A 14391-nucleotide genomic window follows, 5' to 3' on the forward strand; every position below is an offset into this window, starting at 1 on the left:
CGCCCCTCCTGGCAATTCGGGGGTGCAAAGGGAGAAGAGGAGGCCCCATTGTGCTTATGGAAGTTCTTGCATGAGCTTGCGCTAGCAGGACCAGTTAGTTGAGTCCGGCACACTGTACGGAAGAGCATTTGATCTTTTGCATATGTGGCCCATAGCCAGAATTTTGTCTTTACCCAGGACCTCCCTACTATTCGCAAACTAGAAATTCACTGTCCTCCCTTCTTTTGCCACGCCGGCTTGAATTTCTGCTAGTAAGGCTGCATAGACACCAACGCATTTGTAGTGCAAAGGGTTTTCTCAGTCCAGAATAATTAGGATTCCTCCTCAAGATTTTGCTTCCAGTCTAGATCGAGTATAGATCCTGCCGTCCACAAGGCCAGGTGTGGTCATTGCGTATCCTGTAACATTTTCCCGATGAAAATAGGGACGTCCTATTCCATCATCGTCATCATTTTGTTATTTATACCCCACCCGTCTGACTGGGTTGCCCCAATCACTCCAGGCAGCTTCCAACACATATAAAAACATAATAAAGAAAAAGATAAACATTAAAAAACTTAATGTCAGAGACTGCCTCCCGGTCTCAGCTCACAGAAGACCAACGCTAGCCATTAGAACTGTACAGAAGTCTTTATTGGCATTTAGTTTCCATTTCCAAACACTAGCGTGCGTCTCTACGTCTAAACCCTAGACCAGCGAAGCCTCGTCTGAGTCTCCGCCCCCTGTACACCAGCTTAAGACTCTGGCCTTACTCCACCTTCTACGTTTCTCCTTCCTCCTCTGGGTCCTACTACCCCCCTGGGTGCCTTCTTTCCGGGATGCCTCGGAAGCGGACCCTTCGGACTCCTCCCCTTCTCTCCGGCGGGCTTTGGGACCCGGCTCTCTCTCCGGACTGCCCATTGCGCCCCCCTCCTGTACATTTGAACTTGGCGCGCGCGCGCTGCCCCTGACCTTCCTTTTGACCGTTACCTCGCTCTCTGATGCAGGCGTGGCTAACCCTGACTCATGTCCTTCCGCTGACGGAAGGCTGCCTGCTGCCGATGTTTGGGACTCCTCCCCCTTACTGCTCTCCGATGGGAAAGTTGGTCCCGATTTCCAGCTGCTGCTCTCTGAGTCCCCTCTGGCCCCTCCTTCCTGGGGTGTTCCCTCTGGCAACCCCCTGGCTCTGACCACTGGGGCCCCTTTCTGTGAATCCTCTGATTCACTGGAGAGACTTAGAGACCTCGGATGGCTACCCTCGCTGACTTCTCCCTCAGATTCCTCTCCCTCGGTCTCTACTTCCTCCCTCTCCTGTCCCTCTGCTCCTGAACCCCTGACATCCATCCCCCCCTCGAAGCCCCCCCTTCCCCCCTCCCCTCCTTCCGGTGCGGGTACTGGGTGCTCCGTCGTCGCGGGGGTGCTTGCCGGATACAGTTCATCCCCCATGTACTCGTCAACGTCGCTGTCCTCTGCTTCCATCTCTCTGTCTTCATGCTCGAACCCCACGTTGTCCCCCAACACGTCCATGTCCGTCTCGCCCCTCTCCCCCTCTTCGGGTGGTCCCATCCAAGGACCCCTCAGCCACTTCCTGCGCCACTGCTCCTCTGGTTGATCGTCCCACCAATACGAGTGGTCTGAGGCAGACCCCGGTGGCGAACCCACCTGAGAGCTGGGGACTGGTGCCTGTTCCTCGTCCGAGTCGAACCCCAGGAATGTGCTGGCTGAAAGAGTGGGTGTGAAAAGCCAGTCATCGAAATACTCTGCTGGCATGGGCCTGTGCGGGAAGAGGGCATGAAACTCCTCTTTGAGCAGCGGTTCCTCCAAGGCATAGTCCGGTACCCAGCTGTTGGCACTGGCCGGGGTACCCTCTCTGGCTAGGAAATATTCTACTCCCTCTTCCCCCCATCTGGAGTCCAAAATCTCTGTGACCTCATTGATGTGTCCCTTCCTAGGCGGCCCCCTCACTCTGGGCCCTTCACTGCTCTGTTCTGGTGCTGTGTCTGGCTCCTGAAACCTATGAGGTGCTTTGTAGGGCGTGAGCACCGATCTATGGAACACCGGATGCATTCTGGAACCCTCCGGAAGAGCCAACCGGAAGGCCACTGGATTGACCTGCGCCTGGACTTGGTAAGGTCCTAGCTGCTTATGTCCTAGCTTCTTCTTAGCTAATGATCTGGTCGGCACTGCTTGCGCTGCTAGCCAGACCCAGTCACCCACCTGTATGTCTTCCCCAACTCTTCTGTGTCTGTCGGCCTGCACCTTGTATGCGTGCTTTGCTAGTTCTAGCTGCCTCCTGAGCTGTTCGTGGACCTCCTGCAACTCTGACGCTAAGGCTTCCGCTGCCTGTGGCTCCCCCTCCCCCACTCTCTCTAAACCCGGGAAGGTTCTGGGATGCCTCCCGTTGTTGGCGAAGAACGGCGTCACCCCCGTCGACACGTGCTTCGTATTGTTGTAAGCGAACTCGGCGAGCGGCAGGTAGTCCACCCATGTCGTGGGCTGCTGGTTGGCGTAGCATCTTAGGTACTGCTGCATGACGGCGTTGACCCTCTCCGCTTGTCCGTTGGTCTGCGGGTGTCTCGCCGACGCCAAATTGACCTTGACGTTCAGAATGCCCATCAGCTTCTGCCAGAAGTTCGAGATGAACTGTCGCCCCCGGTCGGAAAGAATAGACCGTGGCAGACCGTGGACCTTGAACACGTGGTCTATGAACAGTTTGGCGGTCTGCTCTGCCGTGGCTACCTTCGCACACGGAATGAAGTGTGCCATCTTAGTAAACATGTCCACCACCACTAGCACTGCTGTCTTTCCCCTCGAGCTGGGCAGATCCGTGACGAAGTCCAGGGCCACCCTCTCCCACGGTTCAGACGGTGTCTGCAGCGGTTCCAGCAATCCCGCCGGCGGTCTGTGAACTGACTTGGCCCTTTGGCAGGTGTCACATCTCGAGACGTAATCCGCTACTTCCCCCCGCATCTTGGGCCACCAAAAGTCTCTGGCTACGAGTTCGACAGTCTTTTCTTTGCCAAAGTGCCCTGCGGTGGGAGCGTCGTGTAGCTGCTGCAGGACCCTTGCGCGGAGGTCGTCTCCCGGCACGTAGAGTGCTCCCTTGTGGAGGAGCAACCCATCGCGGATCTGGAACTCGTCGGCCCTCGCTGTGCCCCTGTGCACCTCCTCCATCTTGGCCCGTGCGAAGGGGTCTTCCCGCAGCGCGCGACGTACGGCGTCCAGGTCCACGGTTGCCGACGCGCATGCCCACGCTTCCGGTGCGAAAATGTGCTTGGCCGCCGACGGTGCCGCCTCCTCCAGGTATTGCGGCTTTCTGGACAATGCATCCGCCATCACGTTGTTGTCGCCTGGGATGTACTCTATCTTGAAGTCGAAGTCCGCGAAGAACTCCGCCCATCTAATGTGTCTCTGGTTGAGGAACCTAGCCGTGCGCCAGTACTCCAGATTCTTGTGGTCCGTGTGGACCTGCACTGTATGTCTGGCTCCGATGAGGAAGTGCCTCCATGCCTTGAATGCTGCATGTATGGCTAGCAACTCCCTGTCCCAGATAGTGTAATTCTGCTCCGACTTGCTGAGCTTCCTCGAGTAGAAGGCGCACGGCCTCCAGTCCCCCTGCTGGTCTTGTTGCAACAGGACAGCTCCCACGGCTCTGTCTGAGGCGTCCGTCTCCACCCTCATGGGTCTGCTGGGATTCACATGCAGCAGCTGCTCTTCGGACGCGAAGAGACGCTTGAGTTTCTGAAAGGACTGCTCCGCTTGCTCCGTCCAGATGAATTTCTTCTTCTTGGAGCTGAGCGTGTCGGTGATGGCCGCTGTCTGCATGGCAAATCCCTTGATGAACTTGCGGTAAAAGTTGGCAAAGCCGACAAACCGCTGGACTTCCTTCCGATTGCGTGGGCTCTTCCAGTCCAAAACTGCGCGAACCTTGGCGCTGTCCATGGCGAGCCCCTTGTCCGACAACTTGTAGCCCAGGAAATCCACCTCCGTCACGTCGAACTGGCACTTCTCCAGTTTGGCGTACAGCCTGTGCTCCTTCAGTCTCTGCAGAACTTCCCTGACATCCCTCTCGTGCGCCTCTCGCGATTCTGAAAAAATCAGGATGTCGTCCAGGAAGCATACGCACTTCTTGTAAAGGAGCCCCGCCAGCACGTGATGCATAAAGGCTTGGAAAGTGTGAGAGCCATTTTGTAATCCGAAGGGCATAACTCTGTATTCGTAGGTGCCCAGTGGCGTGAACATGGCCGTCTTCCACTCGTCTCCGTCGCGCATGCGAATCAGGTTGTACGCGCCACGTAGATCCAGCTTGGTGAAAACTCGTCCTTTCCGCACCGTCGCGAGCAAGTCGTCTATCTTGGGCATGGGGAAAGCTGAGGGCTTGGTTTTCGAATTCAAGATTCTGAAGTCCACCACCAGTCTTTTTTGGGGCGTATCCCGCTTCTTCACAAAGAATACGGGACTGCCTCCCACCGCTTTCGACTCCCGGATGAACCCACGCTTCAAATTGTGATCTATGAACTCCCTGAGTTCTTGCAGTTCATCCTCAGACATGGAGTACAGTTTCCCAGTTGGCAGCGTCGCCCCCGGCAGGAGGTCAATCTTGCAATCATAGGGTCTGTGAGGGGGCAGCTTGTCCGCCTCCTTCTCGCAGAATACCTCCAAAAACTCCGCATACTTGTGGGGTACTGCTTGCAGCGTGCCCAACTGCAACTGCGGGTCCTCCTCCTCCCCTTCCGGGCTGGGTATAATGCAGTGTTCTGCACAGTAGGAGGAGCCAAAAGTCAGGTGGCGCTGGTACCACGCCAATGCTGGGCTGTGCCTGTGCAGCCAACTCATGCCTAATACTATAGGCGTGTCGGACAGCTGGGTGACATTGAAACTGATGACTTCCCGGTGATTCCCAATTTGCATCACCATAGGCGGCGTCTGCTGCACCACCTGCCCCCCTAGCAGTTCTCTGCCATCCACCGTGACAACCTTCAGGGGCAGTGTGGCTGGCAGTAATGCTACGTTGTGTTGTTGAATGAACTCCAATCCTATAAAGTCTGCGTTACTGCCAGAGTCAATTGTTATAGGCACTTCTAAGGTGAGTCCATTGGGCAGCTGAAGCGATGCGGTTAGCTGCACCACTGGCTTGGGCGGGAGGGGGTCTGTGGGCTGCAAAATCTCTGGGGACTTCCTCACTGACTCATCTGGCTGGGCCCCAGTGCCTCCTCTTCCAGCCAGACCTGGTCGTTTCCCTGCTGTGGTGCTCTCTGCTGAGTTGTTTCCAACACTGTCACTGAAGCTGCAGTGTGCTTGAAACTCCTCTGGGGACACTCTTTCGCCATGTGCTCTGCACTCTCACATATATAACACTTCCTGTTCCTTCTAGGCAGCTTCGATTTTACTGCTCCCGGCGTTAAGGCTCTGGTAGCTGAGTGAGCCCTAGCACCGCCAATCTCCATCTGCTCCTCGCCCCCTCCCTGTGGAGGCGTGGACTGCGCACGTGCTGCCTCTCTGGGCAAGAGGGAGGGCACTCTCGCTGGTGAACGTCCCCAACGCCCTTCTTCTTTGCTCCACGGACGTTCTTCCTGCCTCACCCCAATAGACAACGCTCTTTCAACCACTTGCTGAGTGGTGGTGGGTCTCTCACCCCTTGCCATCTCATCCTTGATCTGTGCATTCAGACCCTCCCAAAAAAGGTCTCTAACCGGCGGAGAATCCTTATCCCAATTCAGCGCGTTGACCAATGCAAAAAACCGGGAATGATACTGCCTTACGCTGGCTTTCCCTTGTCTTAGCCCAAATATGTCCCTCCGGGCAATGTCCAGGTCTATTTTGGATAAGAAACAAGAGTCCATCGCCTTAATGAACGCATCTGCGCTTTGGAGCGCTGGATCCTTATCTCTCCACAGGTTGCGCAGCCATGATTTCGCGTCCCCATGCAAATGAGACAAAATAAACCCCACTTTTTCCCGTTCATCTCTAAAGTCTCTTTCCAGCAGCTGCAGCGCAAACAGCACATCTGCTCGGAAATTGGGGTACTGCTGCAAATTCCCATCAAAATGAGATACAATGCTGCCTCCTCTCTTCCCCAAACCGATCCCCTCGGACCTGGGTGCTGGGATCCCCTGCTTTACAAGCCCTTCCAACCTGGCTTGAAGATCTCTGCATGCAGCTGCCGCTTCTTCCTCTCTCTTCCTGGATGCGATTATTTCAGCGTTGAGTAGCGTCACCGCTTCTTGCAGGGAAGCTATTTTCTGTTCTGTAGTCATCTTGCCTGACTCTTGTGAGCTCGCAAGGCACCAGCCTTCCACCCTCCCTGCCTCGCTTCCTTAGCGATGCTTGAGGCGAAGAAAACCGATGGTAACTGGAGACGAGGCTTACTGTCAGAGACTGCCTCCCGGTCTCAGCTCACAGAAGACCAACGCTAGCCATTAGAACTGTACAGAAGTCTTTATTGGCATTTAGTTTCCATTTCCAAACACTAGCGTGCGTCTCTACGTCTAAACCCTAGACCAGCGAAGCCTCGTCTGAGTCTCCGCCCCCTGTACACCAGCTTAAGACTCTGGCCTTACTCCACCTTCTACGTTTCTCCTTCCTCCTCTGGGTCCTACTACCCCCCTGGGTGCCTTCTTTCCGGGATGCCTCGGAAGCGGACCCTTCGGACTCCTCCCCTTCTCTCCGGCGGGCTTTGGGACCCGGCTCTCTCTCCGGACTGCCCATTGCGCCCCCCTCCTGTACATTTGAACTTGGCGCGCGCGCGCTGCCCCTGACCTTCCTTTTGACCGTTACCTCGCTCTCTGATGCAGGCGTGGCTAACCCTGACTCATGTCCTTCCGCTGACGGAAGGCTGCCTGCTGCCGATGTTTGGGACTCCTCCCCCTTACTGCTCTCCGATGGGAAAGTTGGTCCCGATTTCCAGCTGCTGCTCTCTGAGTCCCCTCTGGCCCCTCCTTCCTGGGGTGTTCCCTCTGGCAACCCCCTGGCTCTGACCACTGGGGCCCCTTTCTGTGAATCCTCTGATTCACTGGAGAGACTTAGAGACCTCGGATGGCTACCCTCGCTGACTTCTCCCTCAGATTCCTCTCCCTCGGTCTCTACTTCCTCCCTCTCCTGTCCCTCTGCTCCTGAACCCCTGACACTTAATTAAACATTAATTAATTTAATTAATTAAAAAACTTTAATTAAACATTAAAAAGATGTTTTCTAAAGATTGTACAGTTCCTTGTCTCCTTGGCTTGGGGGTTACATAACTCCATACCCTCCAACATTTCTCTGGTGGAAAAAGGGACGTCCTAAGGAAAAGCAGGGCATTCTGGGATCAAATCAGAAACTGGGCCGGCTTCTGTAAATCCAGGACTGTCCCTGGGAAATGGGGACACTTGGAGGGTCTGCGCTTAACACACATTTGAAAACCAACCCCTTGATTAGGTTCTGCATGCCTTTTCCTCCCTGCACATGACCCAGGGGAGCGAAGAATGAAGCAGTGGTTGTGATCTGGGTTCGCACCCACCCACAATGCCGTTGGGCAGGTATGGACAGAGCCGCCATTGCTGGGAACACCCACCTCAGTTTTAATTTGTCTTCAAATGGGCACACTGGTGGGCAAAGCAGAATCAATCTGCAATGATCTTTTATTTTCAGAACAAAACTAGTTTCTCAAGAAGCTCTTCTCAAGCTAAAATATGCAATAGCTCTAGACTGTGTGTGAACTATGTAGAAAAAAGAAGTACGTACTCGGTCTCCATTCTAGAATAAAATGTGGTTTGTACACAAGTTAGGGGTATTATACTGATATTTTGGCTCTCCTGATTATGTCTGTTTTGGCCTTTAGCAATACAATGGTACCTCGGGTTTCAGATGCTTCAGGTTACAGACGCTTCAGGTTACAGACTCCGCTAACCCAGAAATAGTACCTCGGGTTCAGAACTTTGCTTCAGGATGAGAACAGAAATCGTGCGGCAGCGGCAGTGGGAGGCCCCATTAGCTAAAGTGGTACCTCAGGTTAAGAACCATTTCAGGTTAAGAACGGACCTCCAGAATGAATTAAGTTCTTAACCCGAGGTACCACTGTATGGATACATACAAGGCTCACTACTTTGTAGAATTTTGTTCCCTCTATTTTGTCATATCAGTCAACATAATTGATATGTCTGAAGCCTAGATATCTGGAGCCATGCAACGGTTTGTTTCAGAGAACTGAAGGTGGCATAAAAGAGAAAGCGGAAGCCTGCCCTCCACTCCATAGCCATCCTGCTAACATTTTGTTCAAACAGTTTCTGTATGGGCTTTCATAGCGTTTCAAATGCCGGCAAAACCCGTTTGAACAGAGACAACAGTGAGACAAAAGTACAGTGGTGCCCCGCAAGACGAATGCCTCGCAAGACGGAAAACCCGCTAGACGAAAGGGTTTTCCGTTTTGGAGGTGCTTCGCAAAACGAATTTCCTATGGGCTTGCTTCGCAAGACGAAAATGTCTTGCAAGTTCCTGCAGGGTTTCCCCCCCCCCCTTTTTCCCAAGCCGCTAAGCCACTTATCAGCTGATCCGCTAAGCCGCTAAGCCGCTTAACAGCTGATCGCTAAGCCGCTTATCAGCTGATCCGCTAAGCCCGCTAAGCCGCTAATAGCGCTAATCCGCTAAGCCGCTAATGGGCTTGCTTCGCAAGACGAAAAAACCGCAAGACGAAGAGACTCGCGGAACGGATTCTTTTCGTCTTGCGAGGCACCACTGTATAGCATATGTACAACCTAGTTGGAAAATAATTCTTAACCCTTTCATCTCCATATACAGTCTATGCTGGATCCATAATTTACAATATCCCTGTTTCTTGGAACAGGGCGAAGAAGGACTTCGGAAGGTTCTGGAGATTTTGAAAGAGGAATTTCGTTTGTCGATGGCTCTTGCTGGTAAATCCTCCCCCTTCTCTCCCCCTTTTTCAAACGCCCTCCCTTGTGGAGTGTTGCCTCAGCCTCCTCTCATCTCCCCTCTCCTTGGGCGTCCTCTGGGCAGCTACTGCTGCTGCCCCTGGTCTCTGAGCTGCCCCCTCTGCCCCAAAGAGAGGTGCCATCTCACACTGCCCCACAGGGGCCTGGAACTTGTCCGTCCATTCCCAACAGCAAGGGCTGGAGGACTAGCTGGCTGGGCTCCCTCACCTGCTTGCTTCCTTACTCTGAGGTCACCTCAGCTCCTGGCAATCCATCACCCCCTGGCCAGCCCCGGAGGCACCATTCACCTGGGGAGCTTATAGTCAGGGCTGCTGCAACAAACAGCTGTGCAAGCCTTTGGGAGGCAGAGACACAAGAGCAGTGGCGTAGGGTGGGTTGTCAGCACCCGGGGCAAGGCAAGTAATTTGCGCCCCCTAACCCGTGGATTTGCGCCCCCTAACCCATGGATTTGCACCCCCTAACCCTAACCCCCAGATGTTGCGCCCGGTGCGGACGGGGCCCCCTGCACCCCCCACACTACGCCACTGCACAAGAGGGCATCAGAGGAACAGAGGCCAGTTTGTATCAGTTTGCATTTCTTAGTGCAGAAAGTATTGATCTGATGTGTAGAGATCTTTCCCGTTCATGATATTTGGGTTATTCCTTCTGAGAAGCTGAGTACAGCTGGCTTAAACTGGTTCTGCTATCTCTTTCTGTCAAGGTCATGCTGATTATAATAGCCAGAAGGAGCCTGGGTTTCACTTTCTCTTTTTATCTCTTTTCCGTCTGGTGTGGTGTTCTGTATGTAGTGTCAAGGCTTAGACTTGTTATAAGTTATTGCAAGTTTAAGTTAAGTCTGCTGCAACTGGATTTCTTAGGGACGGTGCCAACCCTGACTGTATTGGACTTGTGACCATTATGCTCATTTGCCTTCAGTAGCAGTAAAGCTCTGCTGTATGAAATATTAATTGCCTCTTATCTATTTTGGGGGGAATCCTGGACCGTGTTTAAGTTTTTACTCTGCTAACTATACATTGGAATCTACTCTGGATCAATAGTGAGTAGAATTTCAGTGACACAGCTTTGCCCGTGGCACCCCTGACCATCATTCAAGGCAACCTAGGGTGCCATGGCACCCTGGTTGAAAACCACTGGCCTATGTCATCACTTCCCACCTTGAGAGGAAATAGGGTCACGATGCCTTGGTTGTCTCTTTCTCTCTGTGTGAACTTCAGCTTGTAAGGAACTCTGAGCTGGTTGCTCCAGGACATACATGCGTCCATGTTGGCCAAACCTTTGCTCCCAGAGGTTCTGAAGTTGGGGGTTTCCTAGATCGGTAGGCTAGAGGACTCTGTGGTTCTTTTAACAGTTTGCCTGTTTTCATTTCACGCAGGCTGTAGAAATGTCTCAGAGATTGGCCGCCACGTTGTTCAATATTCCAAGTTGTGAAGAACTCTCCTGCCCTGTTCATCAGTTCCAGGAAGTGACTGCAGCCCTGGACAGGCAGGCTTAGAGCAACTGGAAAGAACAAATCAGCTGCATGCCAGAAACGCACCCCCCCCCCCGGAAGGAGGCAGTCCTTCAAATACCCTGGTCCCCAAAGTGACAGCCAGCACCATCTCTTGGGCCCAGAGGGGAGGAAGGGGCCAATGCAGTTGATGCAGCGATGGAGCTGTTTGGTCACGTGACAAGGGATGGAAGGATCCGGCAATTTCCCTCCTCTCTGTTTCTCATTTTTTCCAATCTTAAATTCAGTTTCGCACGTTTCTGCAGCAATCTGCATTAAAAATAAATAAATAAATAAAATCATCCATGACAATTCAACAGCATTTAATGTCAATTCCTCCTACTAAACACATTTTTGTTTGAAGTTCTGATCAATGTATGCATTTTGCAAGCAGTTTCCCCTAAGGTAAAGGGTTAATTTTACAATTATTTTCATTTGTAGGCACACTTTCCTTTCCACACTTACCTTTGAACAATCAGAATATTATTAGCTAGCCAATTTATTTCCAATTTAGCCTGATTTGTATAGTACTTACTCTGTTCTTACCAGGTGCCTGATTTTTACCTGGCATATTGTATTAAATTTATTCTCTTTGATATGGTTTTCATTTTCTTATTATACTTATTTTAAGGGTTTTATTTTGAGGTCTATATTTTGGAATAAAAGACCTGCAATGGTGTTGCTGCTCTAATTTGTGCGTATGTTGCAAAATCCAATAAAAAATACTTCAGAAAAGAAAGCAAACAAGTGAAATGCAGAGTGCTTTGTTCTCTTAGTTCCTAGGTTTCACAAAGGTTGTTTTTTTTGGGGGGGGGGGCTGCCAGAGAAATAAGCCAGCTAATTGATCTTGGGGCGGATGTATATTGATTGTTCAAACATTATTAAGTAAAATGTTTTTTAACGTTTAAGGGCAGTTTCCCATTGGCAGTGGCTCACTGCTCTGCAGCGCCCTCTGGGGTCACATTTCGATAACACTTTTTTAACGTTATAAACCACGAGTGTAGATCCACCCTGGGACTTTGCTAAGGCAGTTGGAAGCAAGCCCTGCTTTCCCCAGCAATTTGTGTATAGACTGAACCAAAGGAGTACAGGGTGTGCTGACCTTGTTAAAAGTAATTGTCAGGTCTGCATGTGCTGTAGAGGGAAGTGAGGGGCAGATGGGGCTCGTCAACCTGGGAAGGTAGCTGTGATGGCCTGGGAATCTGATTCAGAGGCTGAACCGGAGGAATCCCAGCCTGCACAGGAGTCCCCGCCTCCAGGGCTGGCTGAGCCGGGGCAGGGGCTTGAACCTGAAGGGCCCTCACCTGTGCCGGATCCTCAGGAGCAGACACCAGATGAATCCACTCTGGAGGTGATGGAGGACCCATTGCCTGCAGGTGCTCCTCTCCCAGCCCTGTCAGAGGGAGGTGAGGCTGCCTCTGGGTCCAGTAACCCTCCAGCCTCTCCTGAGCTGCAGAGGCTCAGGGCAGAGAGGCAAAGGGAACTAGGTTCTCTCAGGAAGAGTGCTCGCCTTAAGGCCAGGAGAGGCGAGTCACCTGTGGGCCAGGACCGCCCTAGGCTCCAGAGGAGATAAAGGCCAGTCAGCCCAGTCCCAGGTTGCGGGAGCAATGTTGCTGGTAACCTGTTCCTACCGGCACCCTGACCTGCTCTCCTGAGTTCCTGACCACGCCCGACTCCTCGCTTTGGACCTCGCTTCGCCCCTGACGGACAGCCTCTGTACCCTCGACCTAGGACCGGACTTAGACCACACCGCACAGTAACTCCACCTGGGACCAGGACAGTAGCCCACCTAGGAGAAGGAACACGCTGGTCCTATACCTCCACTACTTGCAGGATATCTTTGGGAGAAGATAAGACTATGGAATAAACCCTACACAATTTCAGAGTGTCCCCAAGACGGTTGGGTGGTGCCTTGTACGCCTCCTTCTGGCAATTCCTGCAGCCAAGCTGATGTCAAACCATTGCTCTGCTTTCCTTTGGGCCACATCAGTGAGGCTGAGAGGGGGGTGGTCTTGTCATCTGGGCAGCCCAGGACCTCCACACACACTGCCCAGGCTTGTGCCCTGGGGAGGTCGCTCTGATGCTGCTAACCCAGCGGTTTGACTTCACCTTGGAGGCGCATTCCATTGTCTCTCGAAACAGACGGATGCCAAAACAAGGGATATTTGTGCTCCTTTTTAGTCTCTTGCATGTTCCCTCATGACTTAAGGAAACCCTGCTGAACCAGGAAAGCAACTTCCGTCATTGTGATGCAGTATTGCTACGCTGCTGAGTGAACGGCCTTGAAAGCTGTCGTACTGGCTGATGTAGTGTTATTTCATGTCTTATCTCCATGACCATGAGTCTCTCCACAAGATCAGTACATGCAGAAAGGGCCCAAGGGAAGGACATGGAAGCTCAGGACAAACAAGAGTGATCTCAGAGAGAAGCTCAAGTACAAAACGGACTAGTTCTCAAGAGGTGAATTTTCACTTCCTGATGACTAAACCACAGGTCACTGAAACAGAACATCAGAAGAGGCCATTGAACCCATTTTTCTGCAACATGCTATGAATGTACTAGTAAGGCCTGGCTATGGCACTACACATGGGCATAGCCGGGGGGGCAGCCCCCCCAGATCAAGTGAAACAATAGAAATACTTAACTAACTGACCAATCATGACAGTTCTGCGCCCCCTAACAAAAGTCCTGCCCCCCAACAAAAACCCTGGCTACGTCCATGGCAGCACATAACACAAAACTGGAAAGGGAGCTTTCAGGTTCTTCTCCTGAGCCTTGCCATCTGTAGGAAAAATGTGATAGGACCATAAAAACAGGGCTAACAGAAAGCCAATAGCCAAAGCTGACAAATAATAAATCATAAAGCCATTCCCTTCCTATGAATAATCTAACAATGCAGATCAATGAAACATAAGAAACGAGCAAGCTATCCGCTTATCTGCTCATCTGCTTCTGTAACCGCAATCTTTGCACTTGGGCAAAAAAAATAAGAGGCACAAATACAAGATGGGTGACACCTGGCTTGAGAGCAGTACATGTGAAAAGGATCTAGGAGTCTTGGTTGACCACAAACTTGACATGAGCCAACAGTGTGACGCGGCAGCTAAAAAAGCCAATGCAATTCTGGGCTGCATCAATAGGAGTATAGCATCTAGATCAAGGGAAGTAATAGTGCCACTGTATTCTGCTCTGGTCAGACCTCACCTGCAGTACTGTGTCCAGTTCTGGGCACCACAGTTCAAGAAGGACACTGACAAACTGGAACGTGTCCAGAGGAGGGCAACCAAAATGGTCAAAGGCCTGGAAACGATGCCTTATGAGGAACGGCTAAGGGGGCTGGGCATGTTTAGCCTGGAGAAGAGGAGGTTAAGGGGTGATATGATAGCCATGTTCAAATATATAAAAGGATGTCATATAGAGGAGGGAGAAAGGTTGTTTTCTGCTGCTCCAGAGAAGCGGACATGGAGCAATGGATCCAAACTGCAAGAAAGAAGATTCCACCTAAACATTAGGAAGAACTTCCTGACAGTAAGAGCTGTTCGACAGTGGAATTTGCTGCCAAGGAGTGTGGTGGAGTCTCCTTCTTTGGAGGTCTTTAAGCAGAGGCTTGACAACCATATGTCAGGAGTGCTCTGATGGTGTTTCCTGCTTGGCAGGGGGTTGGACTCGATGGCCTTTGTGGTCTATTCCAACTCTATGATTCTATGATCTTCGCTTGGTACAAAGTAGGCCATTGGCTAAAAGAGGGTGGGGCGCTTAAAGTCAACAGAAGTTCAAACTGTACCCACGTTTATAGCATGGTTAGAATGCTTGATAGAATGCTTCAGTCCGACTTTTGCCCCAGTTATGGGACCTAGACAACTTTGGTTGCCCTAACAGATGATCTCCATAGACAGCTGGACTGAGGAGGGTTGGGGCTGCTGATTCTTTTAGATTTGTCAGCAGCCTTTGATATGGCTGATCATGAACTTTTGGACCACCGCCTTGCTGACGTGG

At 51.8% G+C, this 14391-nt stretch overlaps 1 protein-coding gene across 1 annotated transcript in view; it reads left to right on the top strand.

Annotated features, from left to right (window-relative positions):
• HAO2 (hydroxyacid oxidase 2) overlaps positions 1–10991 on the top strand; it is a 28026-nt gene extending 17035 nt beyond the window's left edge. The window contains exons 7-8 of the mRNA XM_028712899.2: positions 8801–8870; positions 10282–10991. Coding sequence (XP_028568732.2) covers positions 8801–8870; positions 10282–10337 — 126 coding nt within the window. The 3' untranslated portion in view covers positions 10338–10991. The remainder of the gene's footprint in view (positions 1–8800; positions 8871–10281) is intronic.
• Positions 10992–14391: the final 3400 nt, after the last annotated feature.

Source organism: Podarcis muralis, chromosome 17, assembly GCF_964188315.1.
Source record: "Podarcis muralis chromosome 17, rPodMur119.hap1.1, whole genome shotgun sequence".
Taxonomy (NCBI): domain Eukaryota; kingdom Metazoa; phylum Chordata; class Lepidosauria; order Squamata; family Lacertidae; genus Podarcis; species Podarcis muralis.